Source organism: Megalopta genalis, chromosome 13, assembly GCF_051020955.1.
Source record: "Megalopta genalis isolate 19385.01 chromosome 13, iyMegGena1_principal, whole genome shotgun sequence".
Classification (NCBI taxonomy): domain Eukaryota; kingdom Metazoa; phylum Arthropoda; class Insecta; order Hymenoptera; family Halictidae; genus Megalopta; species Megalopta genalis.
Window position 1 is genome coordinate 495,342 of NC_135025.1, and position 15,414 is coordinate 510,755.

Below are 15,414 nucleotides of genomic sequence, written 5' to 3' on the forward strand. Positions count from 1 at the left end.
CGTTAGCTTAAGAAACCGCGAAAGGATAGTATCTCGCGCAAAATCCTCGCCGAAATCCTTCCCGTTCGCCGCGAGTACATTCGGGAGGATGGTTGGGATTCCGCGAGAGGGTCTGATGTTTGCATTTGTCGGCTGAGAATGCACCAAATTTTATCCTATCACCCCTATCACCGAAAGCTTTCGCGGGAAGTGGAGTAGACGCGCAACGGCTATGGAAATAAAACTCTTCGAATTTTCGCTGATTTCCGCGGCGCTACTTCGCCGATGGCAAATATTGAATGTTTACCGCTCGAGTTTTACACACTACGATTTATTGCTTATTAGAAATTTTGGGGAAATGCGATGGTAGAACGTTCTTATCGTTTTGCTGAACTTTTATGGAGTACGAAGCTTCCCATTATACTTGTCTTAAACAGAAAGTCCCTCTTAAAACGTACATTTCCGAGTAAAGTTAGGATTACGTTGCGTTCTCTTTTTTCAGTAACATGATATACGGATTTCACGAGAGTTTTACTCGTAAAGGATTGCTCCGAGTCGCAAAACTCGGTCGCCGTTTACCTGTAAATTTCCGGTGGCAAAAATTTGTTTGCATATTCTGTGCTGACGACGTGGTTCCTGGTCATGTCTCTAGGCCTGGCGACATCGATGGCGTCGATGAATCTAGATTGAAAAGAATTTCCTTGTAATGATTTCTACGAGAACGAATTCTGCGCGTTGCTTATAAATAGGTTATTACGGATATAGAGAAAGCGTGGCCCAGCATTAGACTCCAGATTATATTTTTATACTTATAGCGCGGTCGACGATAAAATTCTAGCAAACACGATTTAAAACACGTTCTAATTCGAATTGCTCCGTTTCATTTGCTCTAAATTTTCAATAGTTCTCCTATGATATATTTATTCGATACAATCGCAACTTACTTAATTTTCCACATAGATTATTTGATAGATTATTTGCGTAATAATAAATATGTACCATATTTCACATTTTAAAGGTTAATAGAACATTATACAATGATCCACGAAAGTGTTCGTACACCTTATAAAATGTAATCTAAAACTGGACAAAGATTAATCTATCGAAAACTCGCGTTTCTTTTATTAAAAAAAATGATTTTTGTCTTTCTGTAATAGACTCTAGTCCTTCTATCATCTGAATCTAAATAAAATTCAAGTTATCCAGTCGAGTGCGAACAAAGTTGTTACATTCTAAAAGGTATAGAACACTTTTGTGGGTTGTATATTGTATACAGAACGAAATATCGAACTTCTCGTTACCCTCCTCGGTCGGAGCGATAAATTCTATCCCATTTTCGACCACTGGGACCAACTAAATATTCGAAATTCCAATGCTGGACCACGCCGGACAATTCTGCGCAAATGACTCGCTCCTACGCTATTTCCTTTTCCTGGATTTTCCTAATTCCCAGCAATTTCCTTGGTTTATAAATGAATCGGTTCCCTTGCTTTGCTAGCCTGTCACTAGCGCAGACGATTGATCGCCTGCTATGGGCTTTCGACACATTCTCCACGACCCGATCGAAAAGTTCGCCGTTCAACTTGCATGCCATGCTATCGAGCACATGAATAAAAGTGGGCGGATTCTATGAAGGATACGAAAGATAGTTTGAAAAATAAAAAAATAAAGTAGATATCTGAATGCGTGTATGCAGACTCGTTTCAACTACAAGCAAAGCGGCTAATCTACTTTTTCACGATTATCAAATTTGATCGTCGGCGACGTAGTCGTCGATGCTCGCGGAGCTCGTGGGTCGTTGTCCGATCTTTTTTCTTCTACGGTTATATCGGTACCGCCAGGAATCGAAAAAGTTAAGAACGGCGATCGTTACGGAACCGGACCCGATCGAGCCCCGCGGGATCGGTTTTATTATCTCCCCGAGGTGCACGGATTTGTACGACGTTCGAAATACTGTTTCCGATTCTTTTCGTTCCGCTGAGACAGCAATTTTACCGCTTCCTTTGCGGAATTGTCGAGAACGATGGAAAGCCATTGTCTATTTGGTAACCGTTTACCATAGAGCGTAAAGGAATCGTGTCTATCGTGTAACGAGACTGGTGTTACACGATTTATGTTATGAAAAATAATTTGTGCTTATGCCAAAAATGCATACCGAACGTCTGCTACTAATTTGTCGACATACATAAGTCGATACTTTTTCTTTTTATAGGAAATGTCGAGCTGCGTCAACTAATATTTGAAAAAATATGCGATCGTGATTAAAAAAGAGAAGGTTACCTTGAAAACTCCGAAAATTCTCTACGATAAATTCTTTATGACAAGCTACGGTCCAGTCTCGTTACTTTTTAAAGGTATCTTGTACAATCTCATCGATTTCAGTGATCTCGAAATTTGCAAACACGATGTCTGGAATAAGTTTATGTAAATTTAATTTTAGTATCTATTCGCGTAATTAAAAGCTGGCAATTGTCCGAGTGGATACGGTCAGTTACAAAATTATACATATGTATATTAAATGTTCATTATTTCGCATAAAAACGCATCTAGAAGTGGTACATTAAAAACTATCAGAAAATTAATTAATTTTCTACTATTTCTAATTAACTACTGTTTCCGGTCTGCCAGACTGCGGTGATGATCCGTGGTAATAATATAATTAGAAAATAACATAATAAAAATCGTAAAATTGTAAAAGAAGAAGCGTTTTTATTACGCTATCATCTAGTCGATCGAACTTGTGTGCGGTCCCCATCATTGTTAACGTGCAAAGTAATTTTGATGTTTTATTTAACCCTTTTATGTCACGAATAATGCAATAAACATAAGCGGTCCGTGAGAATTGTAGCGGTTACGTACGTTTTAATAGATGTAGTAGTTAAGAGATAAATAATGTATGAGATAGAGGAATTTATATAAAGATCCACACGGTCTAGCGATAACATTTACAAGACTTTCGAAAACATTGTTTCCTAGAAATATTTCAAAGACATTATTATTATGCAGACTTTTGCAACTCACTGTACTCCTCGCGACAATATTTGACAATATTTGAGATTCGGGTAGAATCTCCATCGATTAAGAGAGCACTGCTGTGCAACCACCGAAACATTCCTTTCGACTATTCTCGTCCCGACGCGGCCGCAATTTTCCGTTCGCTTTGCGGAACAAACAAGACAGATACAGAATATCGACTCGTTGATTTTCTGCGTGTCCTCCGGGAGGCGAGGATGAACGGGACAGTTCGGAATGACGTAGGAACGCGTTCTTTCGACGAAACGCGAATACACGCGAGAGCGTTTTTAGCAGCGCAACGCGGGTGCCGAATGTAAATTAGCGAATTTTAATGAGAATTGCTCGCCCTTCGAAATTTCTTGCGGGAGCTCGAGCAGCGCGGGATATAATTTAGAATTTCAAATCGCGCAGCACCGCGAGATGTTTTCAGCCGGAGAACGATACAGTGTCCTGTTAAGCATACGTGCCAGATGCCACGTTCTGTACCATGTGTTACGCGACAAGCAGGTTTTTCGGTTCAATTTAAACGTCGCCTCTCAGGGCGACACCAGATGCGATACAAACAGCCGTGAATTTTTCGGACATTTGGCAGCTTATGCGATAACGCCGTTGTTCCGGTGCCAAGTTTCGGTATCCGTGACCCAGTAAACACATCTCGCGGGTGCAATCACCGCGCGAGAGAAATGCTTAGCTGGGCGGCCTCTTGGTTACAAAGTTACGAGGAAAAAAGATTCCGAGCCAACTATTTCGCTTTCCGGCGAGTTCACGGGGTGCAGGCTCGAGAAGATACCGTGTTTGTAGAGAAACTAATCGGTTCACACAATTATAACCCTTTGCACTACGATTTCTTTCACACTTGCGTCGATTAATATTTTGTTTGTTCTCAACCGTCGAGGACTTTCGCTGGTTAAACTGTTCAGGCTTTGTATTTGGAAATGCCTGTTAAAGATACCGATAGCTTACCGAAATACGAAGCAAGTCCTCTAATAAGAAAAGTCTTAATAAGCAAAAGAGAACCTATTCGTAAACGGCAAAAGTGACTTTTGGAATTTCTTTCGATGTACGCTTCCTATCTTCATTTTTCAAACGCGACGAAGATAACTTTGAAAGTTGGCAACTCGGAACTTCTATATTTCACTCTGGGGTCAGAGATACCGAAAGCATCGGAAACTCGTAACAAGGCAAAGGTATGTGCCGCGAAAATATTTGCGCCGGTTCCTACGTCACTGACATATTCTTACGTGTTGTGGGCGTTGCAGACTTACGAATCGAAGTATGGCGGTAGCGGATGCGGAGCTTCCACCGCCAATGGCTCCGGCGGTTGTGAATGGCGGTCCGAGCTTTGAAAGCATCTTCGCCACCAGCCGAGACTTCCGGTTTTCCTCCTTTAAAAAAGCCGACGTGGATATGTGCCAGGCTTCGTTTCCCACCATCGTTCCGCAACCAACCATTTCTTAATATGGAGGAGCAGCATCTCGCGACACGAGATCTCGCGTTTTCTCTTACTTATCTTACTTATATTTCGTATTCGCCAAATATCGAACTACTTGGTAACTTTGCGGAAACGGTTGTGTATTTTTCAACAACGAAAGAATTTTATTTCAATAACGAGAGTTTATGCATTTATCCGCACGGATTCTATGCGTTTATAAGAAAAATTATCAGACGAAATTATCTTTCATTTGTTCACAATTTTACGTAATAATTCCTCAGAAGTTTTAAGCGATAAAGAACTACGTTAAAATTTCTTTGTAAAGAAATTTCAAGACAATTCCAATAGTAAGAACGCTGTAACTTTACTCTCGTTTGCTCTTGTTCATCGTCGAAAAGTTCGCCGAAATGATAAATGTGTAAATTTGTAAGAAAAATGTAATGAAGGTTTTAGCGATTGTTATTTATCCGCATCGACGTAACATGGAATGTTTTTCTGTCTGATTTTTCCCGAAGTTCAATTAAATAGTGTTCACGATCCACCGAAACAATTCACTCGGATACTCCGCAAATACCTTCGGGTTGATACGGATGAAGTTTTGAAAAGAAACTTTTCCTGGCTCGAACTGAGAAAGTTCGACGAGATCTCGCGTCGCTGGGAAGTTCTGCTTTTTGCAACCACCGTCTTCCCCTTCTGCACATCCATGCTCTCTCTTTGTTTCTTTTTCATCATTCCCTCGTTCTGCCATGGTGTAACTTTCTCATATAGACGAAAATTCGAAGCCGATTCACCGTGAAACAGTCTTTCAAATAATGCAGTGAAAATACACTATCGGTCATAAGTTTTGAGACCATCGACTTGAACGTTACTCTAACTGTCCACGTTCAACGGTGACCCAGTAATCGTGCGCCATATCTTTTCGCGAACAATTGAAACTGTATTACTTTTCGGTGTTACTTGAAATATAGCTAGAGCTATATCGAGTTTTTGGGATCTAATAAGATCAGGCTAGATGTGCCAATTACTGCCGATGTCTTTAGAATTATCGCATTAATTGTTTGATTTCACGATGAAATAATAATATATTATTATATATTATTATATATTTATAAATTCATATTAAAAGATGAATTTACCGTTGGTCTGTTAAAAGTAACGAGCAATTATATACATATTATTTATTATATAACAAATTTTTGTTAATCGAAGAGATCTCAAACGTTATTATGCTGCGAATTGGAATGATTTTTACGTTAAACAAGTTCAAAAATAATTAATTAATCTTACAGGATGAGCTTGAAGTGGCATTAATTGGGACATCTGCTTAACCTACATCATATTTTTTAAGTATTTCCACTTCGGTGATAAAAATGGCGCAAGGTGTTAGAGAGCAAGAGCATATCAGTGCGAATTTGTTTTACACGAAATACTAAACGAAACATCCATGTAAACTTGAAATATGTAAATTGTTCGAAAACTATTCAACATGGCTAAACAGTAAAAATCATATAATAAATACAACTACGAAAAGTGTAAGATTTGCATACACCCTCGTCTATAAGTATGTGTACGCTTCCTTGATAAAGATAGTTTATCGGAAAAAAGTTTTGAAATTATTCGTGAATATTATTATAATTTTTGTATTTACTTTGTACTGTATTAGAGAATTTTACAAATAGCATATTTAATATTTCACCGATAATAACAGAAAAATAAGATTAAATTTTGTTCTCTTTGTGCTCTTGAAAGTTCTTTCCTTAACTTTGGCATTCTAGCAATCAATTTTTTCATCGTATCCGAAGAAATACTCTTCCATTCGGTTGGTAATAATTAAAAGTGCTAATTGTTCGCATACTTATGGACGAATACGCATACTTAAAACGAAAATCAATACGACCATCCTTTATCGAAAATAGAGCTTAAGACCTTAAAGTTCCGTAGGAACTTTGATCGTTCACGGAACGATATGTTCCCAATTCACAAAGCAGCGGGATGGTCTCAAACTGACGATCGTCAATGTACACAAAATGGCGGAGATATAAATATAAGAAAAAACTAGAAAGAAAGTATATGCTTGTGCCGATATTACGATACTGACGTACTTATATATTATAAGTGTGAATATCATATGATAAGATTCGCATCTGAACGTGAACGTATGTATCTATTGTAAATATGTAATATACATATATAAATATACAATATATATACATATATGTATACATATCGGTAAATAAATGCATGCTGTGCGACCAGGCTCCAAGTGACGTCAGAATATAGGTCAGGATTTAAGCTCGATCCGCGCGCGTTCCATCGCTCCGAGTTTATGGCAGATGTGGTTTTAATTAATCGGACGTTAATTACCTCGCGAAGAAGCGAACTACGGGAACGTGGATGGAGATTATTTGACGTTCGGTGGCAGTCGATCGCGCTTTTGCTTTTCCGTTGCCACGGCGTGGTCGCGCGGGACGAGATTAAATCCTTGCAGACTTTACGAAAGACGAGTGAAGTAACTATGCAGTAGCATGCGTAGATCTTTCTTGTACGGGTCCACCTCCGCTTTGTGAAACATTTTCATAATCGACGGGCAGAGTGTTATTGGTGGGCGTCGGGTGTTCGCGGGGGAGTTAACGGGGATGCTGGAATACAGGTCGCCGGGATTTTGTGGGAAACAAGCTGTGCTTCTCCATATGATACGCTGGGGTGCAAAAATTTACAAAATATAACAAATATCATTGCAGACAATTAATCTTCGGATATCTTCACCGATTGTTTATAAAATGTCATTCAATTTTTAAATTTAACACGAATTTCATTACAAATAATTATAAATAAATGAATTTAATTTGTAAAAGGGTGAAGTTCATTCGCAGGAAGGTGAATATGATATGTGAAAGGATTGGTATTGAGTGAAAAATTGCCTTGTATAGAATAGCTATACTTTAATCGGTAGCAAGATGAGCTAATAATTGGTTGTACTAAAATCTCTAATCTTAATTTAACGCAGACAACGAATCGAATGTCAGTAAACTTTTACAGCGAATTGTTGCTTTTTATGTATACAGGAGATATTCATTGAAGTAAAATGATATTAGTTCGAATTATTTTACAAGTTAGCAATTTTATCAACATCTCTGAAACGAAAACAAAAAGATAAATCGCATACGATTGCACACAGTTATAACTATTATAAATTTAAATTCATTTATTTTTACTCCTGAAAATGAAATGCTATTTAAGCGAGATTTAGTAAAAATTGCGCGACGCGAAGAGCACGGTGTAGAAATAATAAAAGGTTGGAAATGACTTTTAGCGTTTCCAGAGATTTTTGTATCGCTTTTAGCGTTCCACGTTTTTGCACCTAAGTGTATTTTATTCAGGATGCGAGTGGTATTTCGGAGAAAGCGGACGTGGCAGAGTGGTAGAGGAGACTGCAACTCGTAGGATGGCAAAAGTTGGTCCGTTGCCAACGCTGGTCTTTTTTCGTCATAAATTTTATATCAGTCTTTTCGTTGGTCAATGAGCGAATCTCGAAATTTCACTAAACTGTAAAAAGAACTTTACACAGATGCACGGGCAAAACTATTCGCATTGAACTCATTGTACAGCTACGTGAACGTAAGTAACAAGTCAACAGGTGTACCTAGCTTTTCACCTATCACAATATATATTAAGAAAGAATTCAGGACATCTTGCACGGCTTTACGGGAATAAGGTAAAAAATGTTTGAAACTACAGTGCGCGTTGAATTAGATGGTTGATTAACTCGTAACTGTCGAGGTAATTTCTGAAGTAATTCTACTATATATGTAAAAATTTGCATATTTTTGGAAATCAAACATTCAAGTTGATGCAATTCTCTCGACAACGTTCGAACGTTGGAATTATTTGTTTAAATTAAAAAAACATTTTTGGAATGCTATATCGAGTATATAAAAAAAATCTTGACTTATCAACAATGCAAAAAAAATCTTAAACACAACAATATATAATAAAAATAATGAAAATAAACAATAAGGAATGAACGATGCAAGTGATTTTATATGTCTTTATCGTACAGAAATCTGAGGAAAACGATGAAGCACCCTGAAGAAGATTTATTATTTCGTTTTTGATTGTATGTGGAAATTCTTGCACGTGGAAATCTGCGATATACACCAATTGACATACCCATTTTCCTTTACCAAATAAGCGACAGTCTTAAGTCTATTGTGCAATATTTTACCTAAAGTTTTGCTACATTTCTCAGTCTATTTTCCCATCCTTATATCGAAGGAATTCGAGGGTTGTAATAGGATCGAGGAACACGAGAAGGAACTTGTAACAAAACGTACAGTCGAGATAATGACTTTGGTCAGCCCCCCCCCCCCCCAATTCGCCGCTTACCATAGTTTCATCAAAGTTACAGGAGTGGAACTCGGCATGTACTAACGCTTTTTGGATAATAGATAGCTTAGCGGATAAACTTAAGTATTCCAGACTGCTAAAAAACTGTCGTTTGTATAATGCTGTTCAACAAAGCTCTCTGTTCGTATGTTTTTCTTTCACGAAATCCATCGTTTATCGATGGCAGTGAGATTCGATTTATATCGATCGACTCTAAAACTTGAATTCGATTGTCCTTTCAAAGACCAGGTCGCGCGAGTACTCATTGTCGAAGAGGACATTCCCATTGAGATGCTCTCGAATCAGCTCGGATCAGAGAATCTAAATTACTGTACACAAAGTCGAACAGCCTTGATCTTAGAACGACGTTAGATCGAATTATGTAAAGGAAAAGCGTACTTAGTCTGCCTCGGTTTTATCCCGTGCGCCTCGAGATCCTTTTCCAACTGCCGTATCCTGATCCTGGCCATGTCCAGCTCGTGTTTCACCTTCCACAAGTGTGTGTCGCAGATGGGATCCCTGCATCTGTGATACCTCAAGATATCTTGCGCCTCGAACACGGCTCCCCGGAATGTCAGAGATTTGCCCATGCTCTTTGAACATACAACGTTTACCAACATAGAAATAAATAAATCCGATTGTCCGATTATATTTTAGTTGTCTGCACGAGTAATCGTTAGACTGCGAATCTTTATGTAAAGTAAAAATTGCCAGCATTAATTGTAAAAAGCGGTAGTTAGTTAGAAGTTTCTTCCTTCCTTTAACAATCTTAATAAGTTGCGAATAATGCATCGACATTTTCCTTGCACAGAGATTCGCGACATCTAGTAATAAAATATAAAAGATAGAAATATATTTACTGATTTTACAATGGAGTAACATTTTATAATTCACATCAGATTTCCGGCAATCTGTTTGGAAAATCGTGAATGATATTTGCAAAATGATAATAGATTACGAAGATTGGATGAAACTCACCAGGCTGAAAAGCGCGCAACAACCGCCGCCGTCGCTTCGCGCCAGGTGCTGTCTGACATATTTGAAATAGAAATGTTCCAGGAGCAAAAAAGCCACAGCCAAAAGAATACCCATCATCAGTAAGAGAAACGCCGATAAGAATTGTTCCAGTGCCAAGGGATCGCTGCTCTTCTGCACCTCTTTCTCCGGCTTACAAGTACCCGTCATCCAGTACCTTCTGAGCCGCTCCAAATCTCCTGGAACATTAAACATTTCTTCTACTAGAAAGAAATCCAAGTTAGCGAAGCTGCGCTAACGACTTTCATTAACACTGGGACCACCGAATCGCTCAAAAAGTTTGTGTTACGATTTATATTTTTAAATTTTCTACAACTGGAAACATGTTTTTGTGATTCGCGAGATCCACCTTATAATTTGAAAGTTTTAATTAAAGTTTCTAATACCGATTATTCGATTTTGAAACGAATGAATTCTATTTTAGTGAAATATGTGGGAGCACAGGACATTATTAAATTGAATAAAATCTTTTAAAATGATGAAATGTAAATTTAAAAATTGCTTTTTATTTAATCGCAGTTATTATAAGCACATCAAATGTAACAGATAAATGTATTTATATTTGTTCGTCTTATCGCAGGTTATTTTGTTACAATATAATAAAATCTTTTTAGAGCTTAGAATTTTTAAAGGACTCGGTTTCCATATATATATATAATAATAATTTAGCACTATTCGTTCAAATATATGAAATGCATTATTAGATAGGTTACGTTTTTGAAATGCGCAGGGCATTTATTCACTAAAATAAATTCTAGCCCAGAGCACAGCGGAATAACTTTCGGAATTTCCACTTTCTTATCTGTCATCGCGTTATAATGGAATTGTGGAAGATGTCGATACCATTGTCTCTGTAATCCAATAGACGTTTGTTGAACATCTGCAGGTATTTGGAATTTCTGGGAAATGCGAGACCGTATCCTGTCATGGCGTACCAGGACCCCACGGTCAGTAATCGACAGTCTTCGTCCTGCGCCACCAAGTAGTCCAAAACTGTTCCATCGTAAATAAAAGCGTCCAGTTCTCTGTCGGAAACGGAATGTTCTTCTTCAGACATCGTTTGAAAAGCAAGAACAGTTCCTTAAAAACTCCTCCAAGAAATAAATTCCTTTTACAAACAAAACTCTCTATCAGAGTTTCCAAATACTTGTTTCCAAGCATCGTTCGCGTTCGGACCATTATTTTTTAGTGCATAACGATAGTTACGTAATAATGTATAATACGTAATAGTGCATAAATGTTATAATTATTTCTCGTGTTTTACTTTATATTAAGCAGTCCCATTAAAAACTAATGTCGTAACAATGAAAAGTTCGATAATATACTTTGCGACCGAATAGTTTCGCGAACAGCACTGTCGTACACTTTACAATCGTCTGTACACCAAAGCATTCGTCGTTTGTCAAGCGCAGAAAAATGGATTCGCAGGCAATAACGAAAGTCGAATGAAGTTATTCACAGATTAACGCTGAGCGGAGAGCGTTTCCGAAACTTGGGTAACGAGTATTGTACAGTCGGAGAGATACACAGACGTATCAAGCGGTGGCCGCGGTCGATCGTTGTCCGAGTTGAACAGCAGCCGGTAATTTCAGGGATTGCCGTGCTATTATCCAGCAACGGTGGTTATATCGGGTGTCTCTACTCACCCGCTGATAACGGCTTCGATTCCCTCGGCCACGTTGCTTTTATTGAACGTCTTCATGTACGCGTGCATCTCCTTGAAATATTTCTCGAGCGTGCTCTCTGTGTGGCTAAACGGTAAGGTGCCGAACTTGTACATCGGCTTGTGCGACCACGGCTTCGCGAGTCGTGGATCGTCTAGTCCCTGGAACTCGTGGAACTCCTCCCTCGTGATCATGAAGGCAGCCAGATTGGCAGTGTAAATGGCGAGGAATACCACGGCGAATAACGCCCATACGTTCGTCATGAATCTATAGAATTACGGACGATCGTTCGATTAAACGGGGCGGAAAGTCGCATTCAATTTTCTTGCGTAGATCGTTACGTGGACAAATCGGTTGGTTGGAATCGTAGTGGCGTGTTAAACTATATTTCTCGCGCGGAAGCCTGCAGCCACGACTCGTTACAGAAATTTTAATTGCCATAGAATTTGTTTTACCGACCTCGCCGTGAATCCTCTGGGAGAATCGATATGGACGGCTGCCTGAAATAATACGGCCCAGACCAACCAGTAAGTGCGGCAGAACGAGAAACGGTGGTTTGGTGACGGGTTCTTCTATAACAAATGCGACCCAGTGGTTATGATCCATGTGGTATTGTTACGTTGGCGAAGCGCAGCAACAACGATGCGATAATAACAGATACTGTTCGACAGTGTACGGGACACGATCGTTCAGAAGAGACACGCTATTCACCGGTCGCAGCGGGAACATTGATAGGCAGCTTGTCGCGTATGGCTAAACGATTACACAGGATGTATCGGAAACCGTGGTAGTACATTCGGCCACTATCTATTTCTACAGCTTTTGTCGTTTTATGTTTGTAATTTCGTATCTTCGCGTTTTTATTTCCTTGGTACAAATACTTTCAACCGAAATTGTCGACCGATATTCTGCCTGGTCTCTTTCTAAACTCTCCGAACTCTCGACAAAAATGCTCGACATTATTTTTGCACCAGTTCTCCTTTGCACTCGGAGAATTTTTTCAGATCAGCTACCAAAAAGTGGGACGTATTTGTTCGTGAAGTAGTAAGCAACGCTTCAAATAAAACAATAGAAAAATAGACTTGATTTATAATCATCTATGTATTCTAACTAGACTGCGGATTTTACGCATCGACGGCAAAATTGGATGGTTACAATTTAAAATAGTAGACGCATCGAGAGAATTTTAAAATGCCAATGTATTATTTTTAGTTTATTAAAGTTATCGAAGAAAGAGAAAACTTGTCATTTATAGTTTATGTTTCTCACGATCGATCGAGTCGAACATTTTTTCGAATTTTATAATAACATGCAAATCTCTTAAGAATACATTTCAATATGTATATTAATATTATAAACAACTTCGATACATTTTGACTAAATATGTGTTACCGCGTCGAAGCTTTTGCAAAGAAAATTATACAAAGCTACGCTGTTTCTACATTTCTCCGTATTATATAATATATGTAACGTTGTCAGCTGTGATAATAAAAAATATCAAAAAATGGTATAATCTTCGAAGCACATTAATAAGCATGAAACTTTGAAAGAAATTGATGACGAAGGTAAAAATCATTAATTACGACTCATGATATTTGTTCCATCTATCCGAATATTCTCTTTGTACACCTTGTATATTCATTTACTTAGAACTATATGAAATGTTATTGAAACGTATAAGGCCGGGTGAAAGATGACGACTCGGAAACGTGAACATCGAAAGCGCAAATGTTTAATGTACAGCAGTCGACTGAAAAATACGTGTTAATAAATTCTTAGAAAATGCATTATTAAAGCGATTCTTCAAGGGAGCATTATGAAACCGTGAGAGACAGCATTCTCCGCGAAGAACTGAAAAAACATAGAATTAGGTCAGGTAGAACTCGCAAAGTTGCGAAGCAAAAGTTTTATCGTAAATTCGTGAAATTGCATACGACAGTGTTTGAGGTAGTTAAACGAGAAAGAATTGGGTGCACGGTGTTTTCAAAAATGACAAGTGGAAAATAATATTTCACAAATATGAAAACCGTCGTCGCAAATCGAGCCGTCGATAACTAAAGTACCCAACTAATAAAACGAAATGTTACTTTCGAAACAGAAACAACGAAATAATGCAGCCAACGTTAATATGTGCATAACAGTTAATAGAACCGAACGCTGTCCTTTGATAATTAATTTCTTCTTCGTTACAGTGTCGGAAGGTAAAGTGTCATTAAGATTAACGACGTTGTCCAGTGAGTAATTTGCTGAATGAGGAATCGGTGCTCGTAGGTGGAAAAACACCATACACAAGTAGTAAGAAGCGAAATTAATAATACCAGTCTCTGCGCAGCGCCTGAAGGGTTTACCTTCATGTTGAAACCAGACGGTGACAGCCATTCGAAGAAGAGTATCATTATAGTGGCTGCGTGGATGGCGACGATGCCGACTAGCATCCATGATGCAGTGTCGAACGGTTCTGAAAGTTACAATTTTGTAATTATTTCGTTACTTTTGATTGCTGTTCTTTTTTTTTATTATACTTTCCCACTATTATACATTCAATGGAGAGCTATGAGATTTACGCATACCTCAAATAATTGTTAAATTTTGTGTTTTAAGACAAATTGTTAAATATATGGTTAAATATAGGGCTCTGAATAAGGTGTTGACGGAGATGATCGTCACGCGAACGGTCACAAGAATTACAGCTAATTAATAAGATTTTCGACCGATAGGTGGTTTAAGTATCATATCACCGACACCACGGACGAAGTTTAGGAGTAGACTCGACACCTAATGTATTATTTTGTCCTCCAAAAGTGGGGCTTAAAAAACCCCATTACCATTTCCGTGTCGCATGCTATATCAAGAGGTATGCAACTTTAATCGATTGTATTTCTGAAACAATCGAGTACCTACGCCTAATGTTTCATAGGCATCATCGAGGGCTTACATTCTACCATTGTACGGAAGCTCGTTAAAATCGAAGTCGGACAGTTGAGAGCTTTCCCTAGTTAGCGAGAAGCGAGTATTACATATACTTTATGGCACGTTTTATGCTTCGGAAGCCACAAATTCGTGCGGCTCGTATATTCAAACGGCACTTTTAAATCTCCGAAGCTAGGAGCTTTGCAAACTTCGAAATCTGTGTGCAACAAAGGTGATTTACCGAAGCAGTTTTTTGAAATATTTGTGCTTGAAACATTTTTCTGTACCTCGAGTTCGGTCGGCTATGTTTGTTTAAACATTGAATTTTAAACCAGACAGTCGTTTGGAAAAGAAATTGTTATAACTATTATTAAACGACTAGAAATAATAAATTGATCGATAGAATATTTTCTATATCAAGGTTAGTGAATTTTCATTTATCGAATTTCAACTTTTAAACGACGATCGATACGTAAAGTTTACCCTGTTTGCGCAATTCCGTTCCCCAAAAATATAATCCAAAATATAAAATTGTAGATTGAGGTAAATTAATTTTGATCCGAATACGAATGTATTACTTAAACATAATTATCATCGAACGGAGAAATCTCAACGATGGGTAATACGAATGGTAAACTTATTAAACTTATTTCCAGCTATGCCATCGCGTTTCATCATTTTGTTTTCGGAGTAATTGCTCCGAAGTTCCGTTCTCAATTTTAAGTTTTCCGATTAATAATTGGTATTCTTTCGGTCGGTGTTTCCACAGGGGCTTGCTCGCGAGAGAGGCCCGTGAATTGGTATCGGGGTAGCGTCCCCGAGGCACCCGAGGCGTTGTTTGGATTCTTAAGTTAAGTGTTTTAGATTTCGTTTCTTGTTCGTTTGTCTCGTTTAGTCCGATTCGATTTATCTTCATTCTAATTTCACAAAAATCGCACCTGTGCGCAGTTTAGCTCGGCACTCGTGTCCTGGTACGAGGTTCGCACTCGTGCG

General features: G+C 38.3%; 1 protein-coding gene across 9 annotated transcripts in view; it reads right to left on the bottom strand.

Moving 5' to 3' along the window:
• Window positions 1-15,414, bottom strand: part of Nmdar2 (glutamate ionotropic receptor NMDA type subunit 2) — a 232,921-nt gene that overhangs the window by 8,386 nt on the left and 209,121 nt on the right. For 2 of the 9 annotated variants that reach the window (XM_033484377.2, XM_076525828.1), the window contains 8 exons: window positions 13,860-13,969; window positions 11,971-12,080; window positions 11,494-11,778; window positions 10,691-10,872; window positions 9,791-10,026; window positions 9,212-9,405; window positions 4,260-4,379; window positions 559-660 (listed from right to left, as the gene is read on the bottom strand). In XM_033484377.2, coding sequence (XP_033340268.2) covers window positions 559-660; window positions 4,260-4,379; window positions 9,212-9,405; window positions 9,791-10,026; window positions 10,691-10,872; window positions 11,494-11,778; window positions 11,971-12,080; window positions 13,860-13,969 — 1,339 coding nt within the window. Of the gene's footprint in view, window positions 1-558; window positions 661-4,259; window positions 4,380-9,211; window positions 9,406-9,790; window positions 10,027-10,690; window positions 10,873-11,493; window positions 11,779-11,970; window positions 12,084-13,829; window positions 13,970-15,414 lie in introns of all 9 variants that reach the window. The other 7 variants (XM_033484374.2, XM_033484379.2, XM_033484380.2 and 4 more) reach the window with 5 other exon arrangements.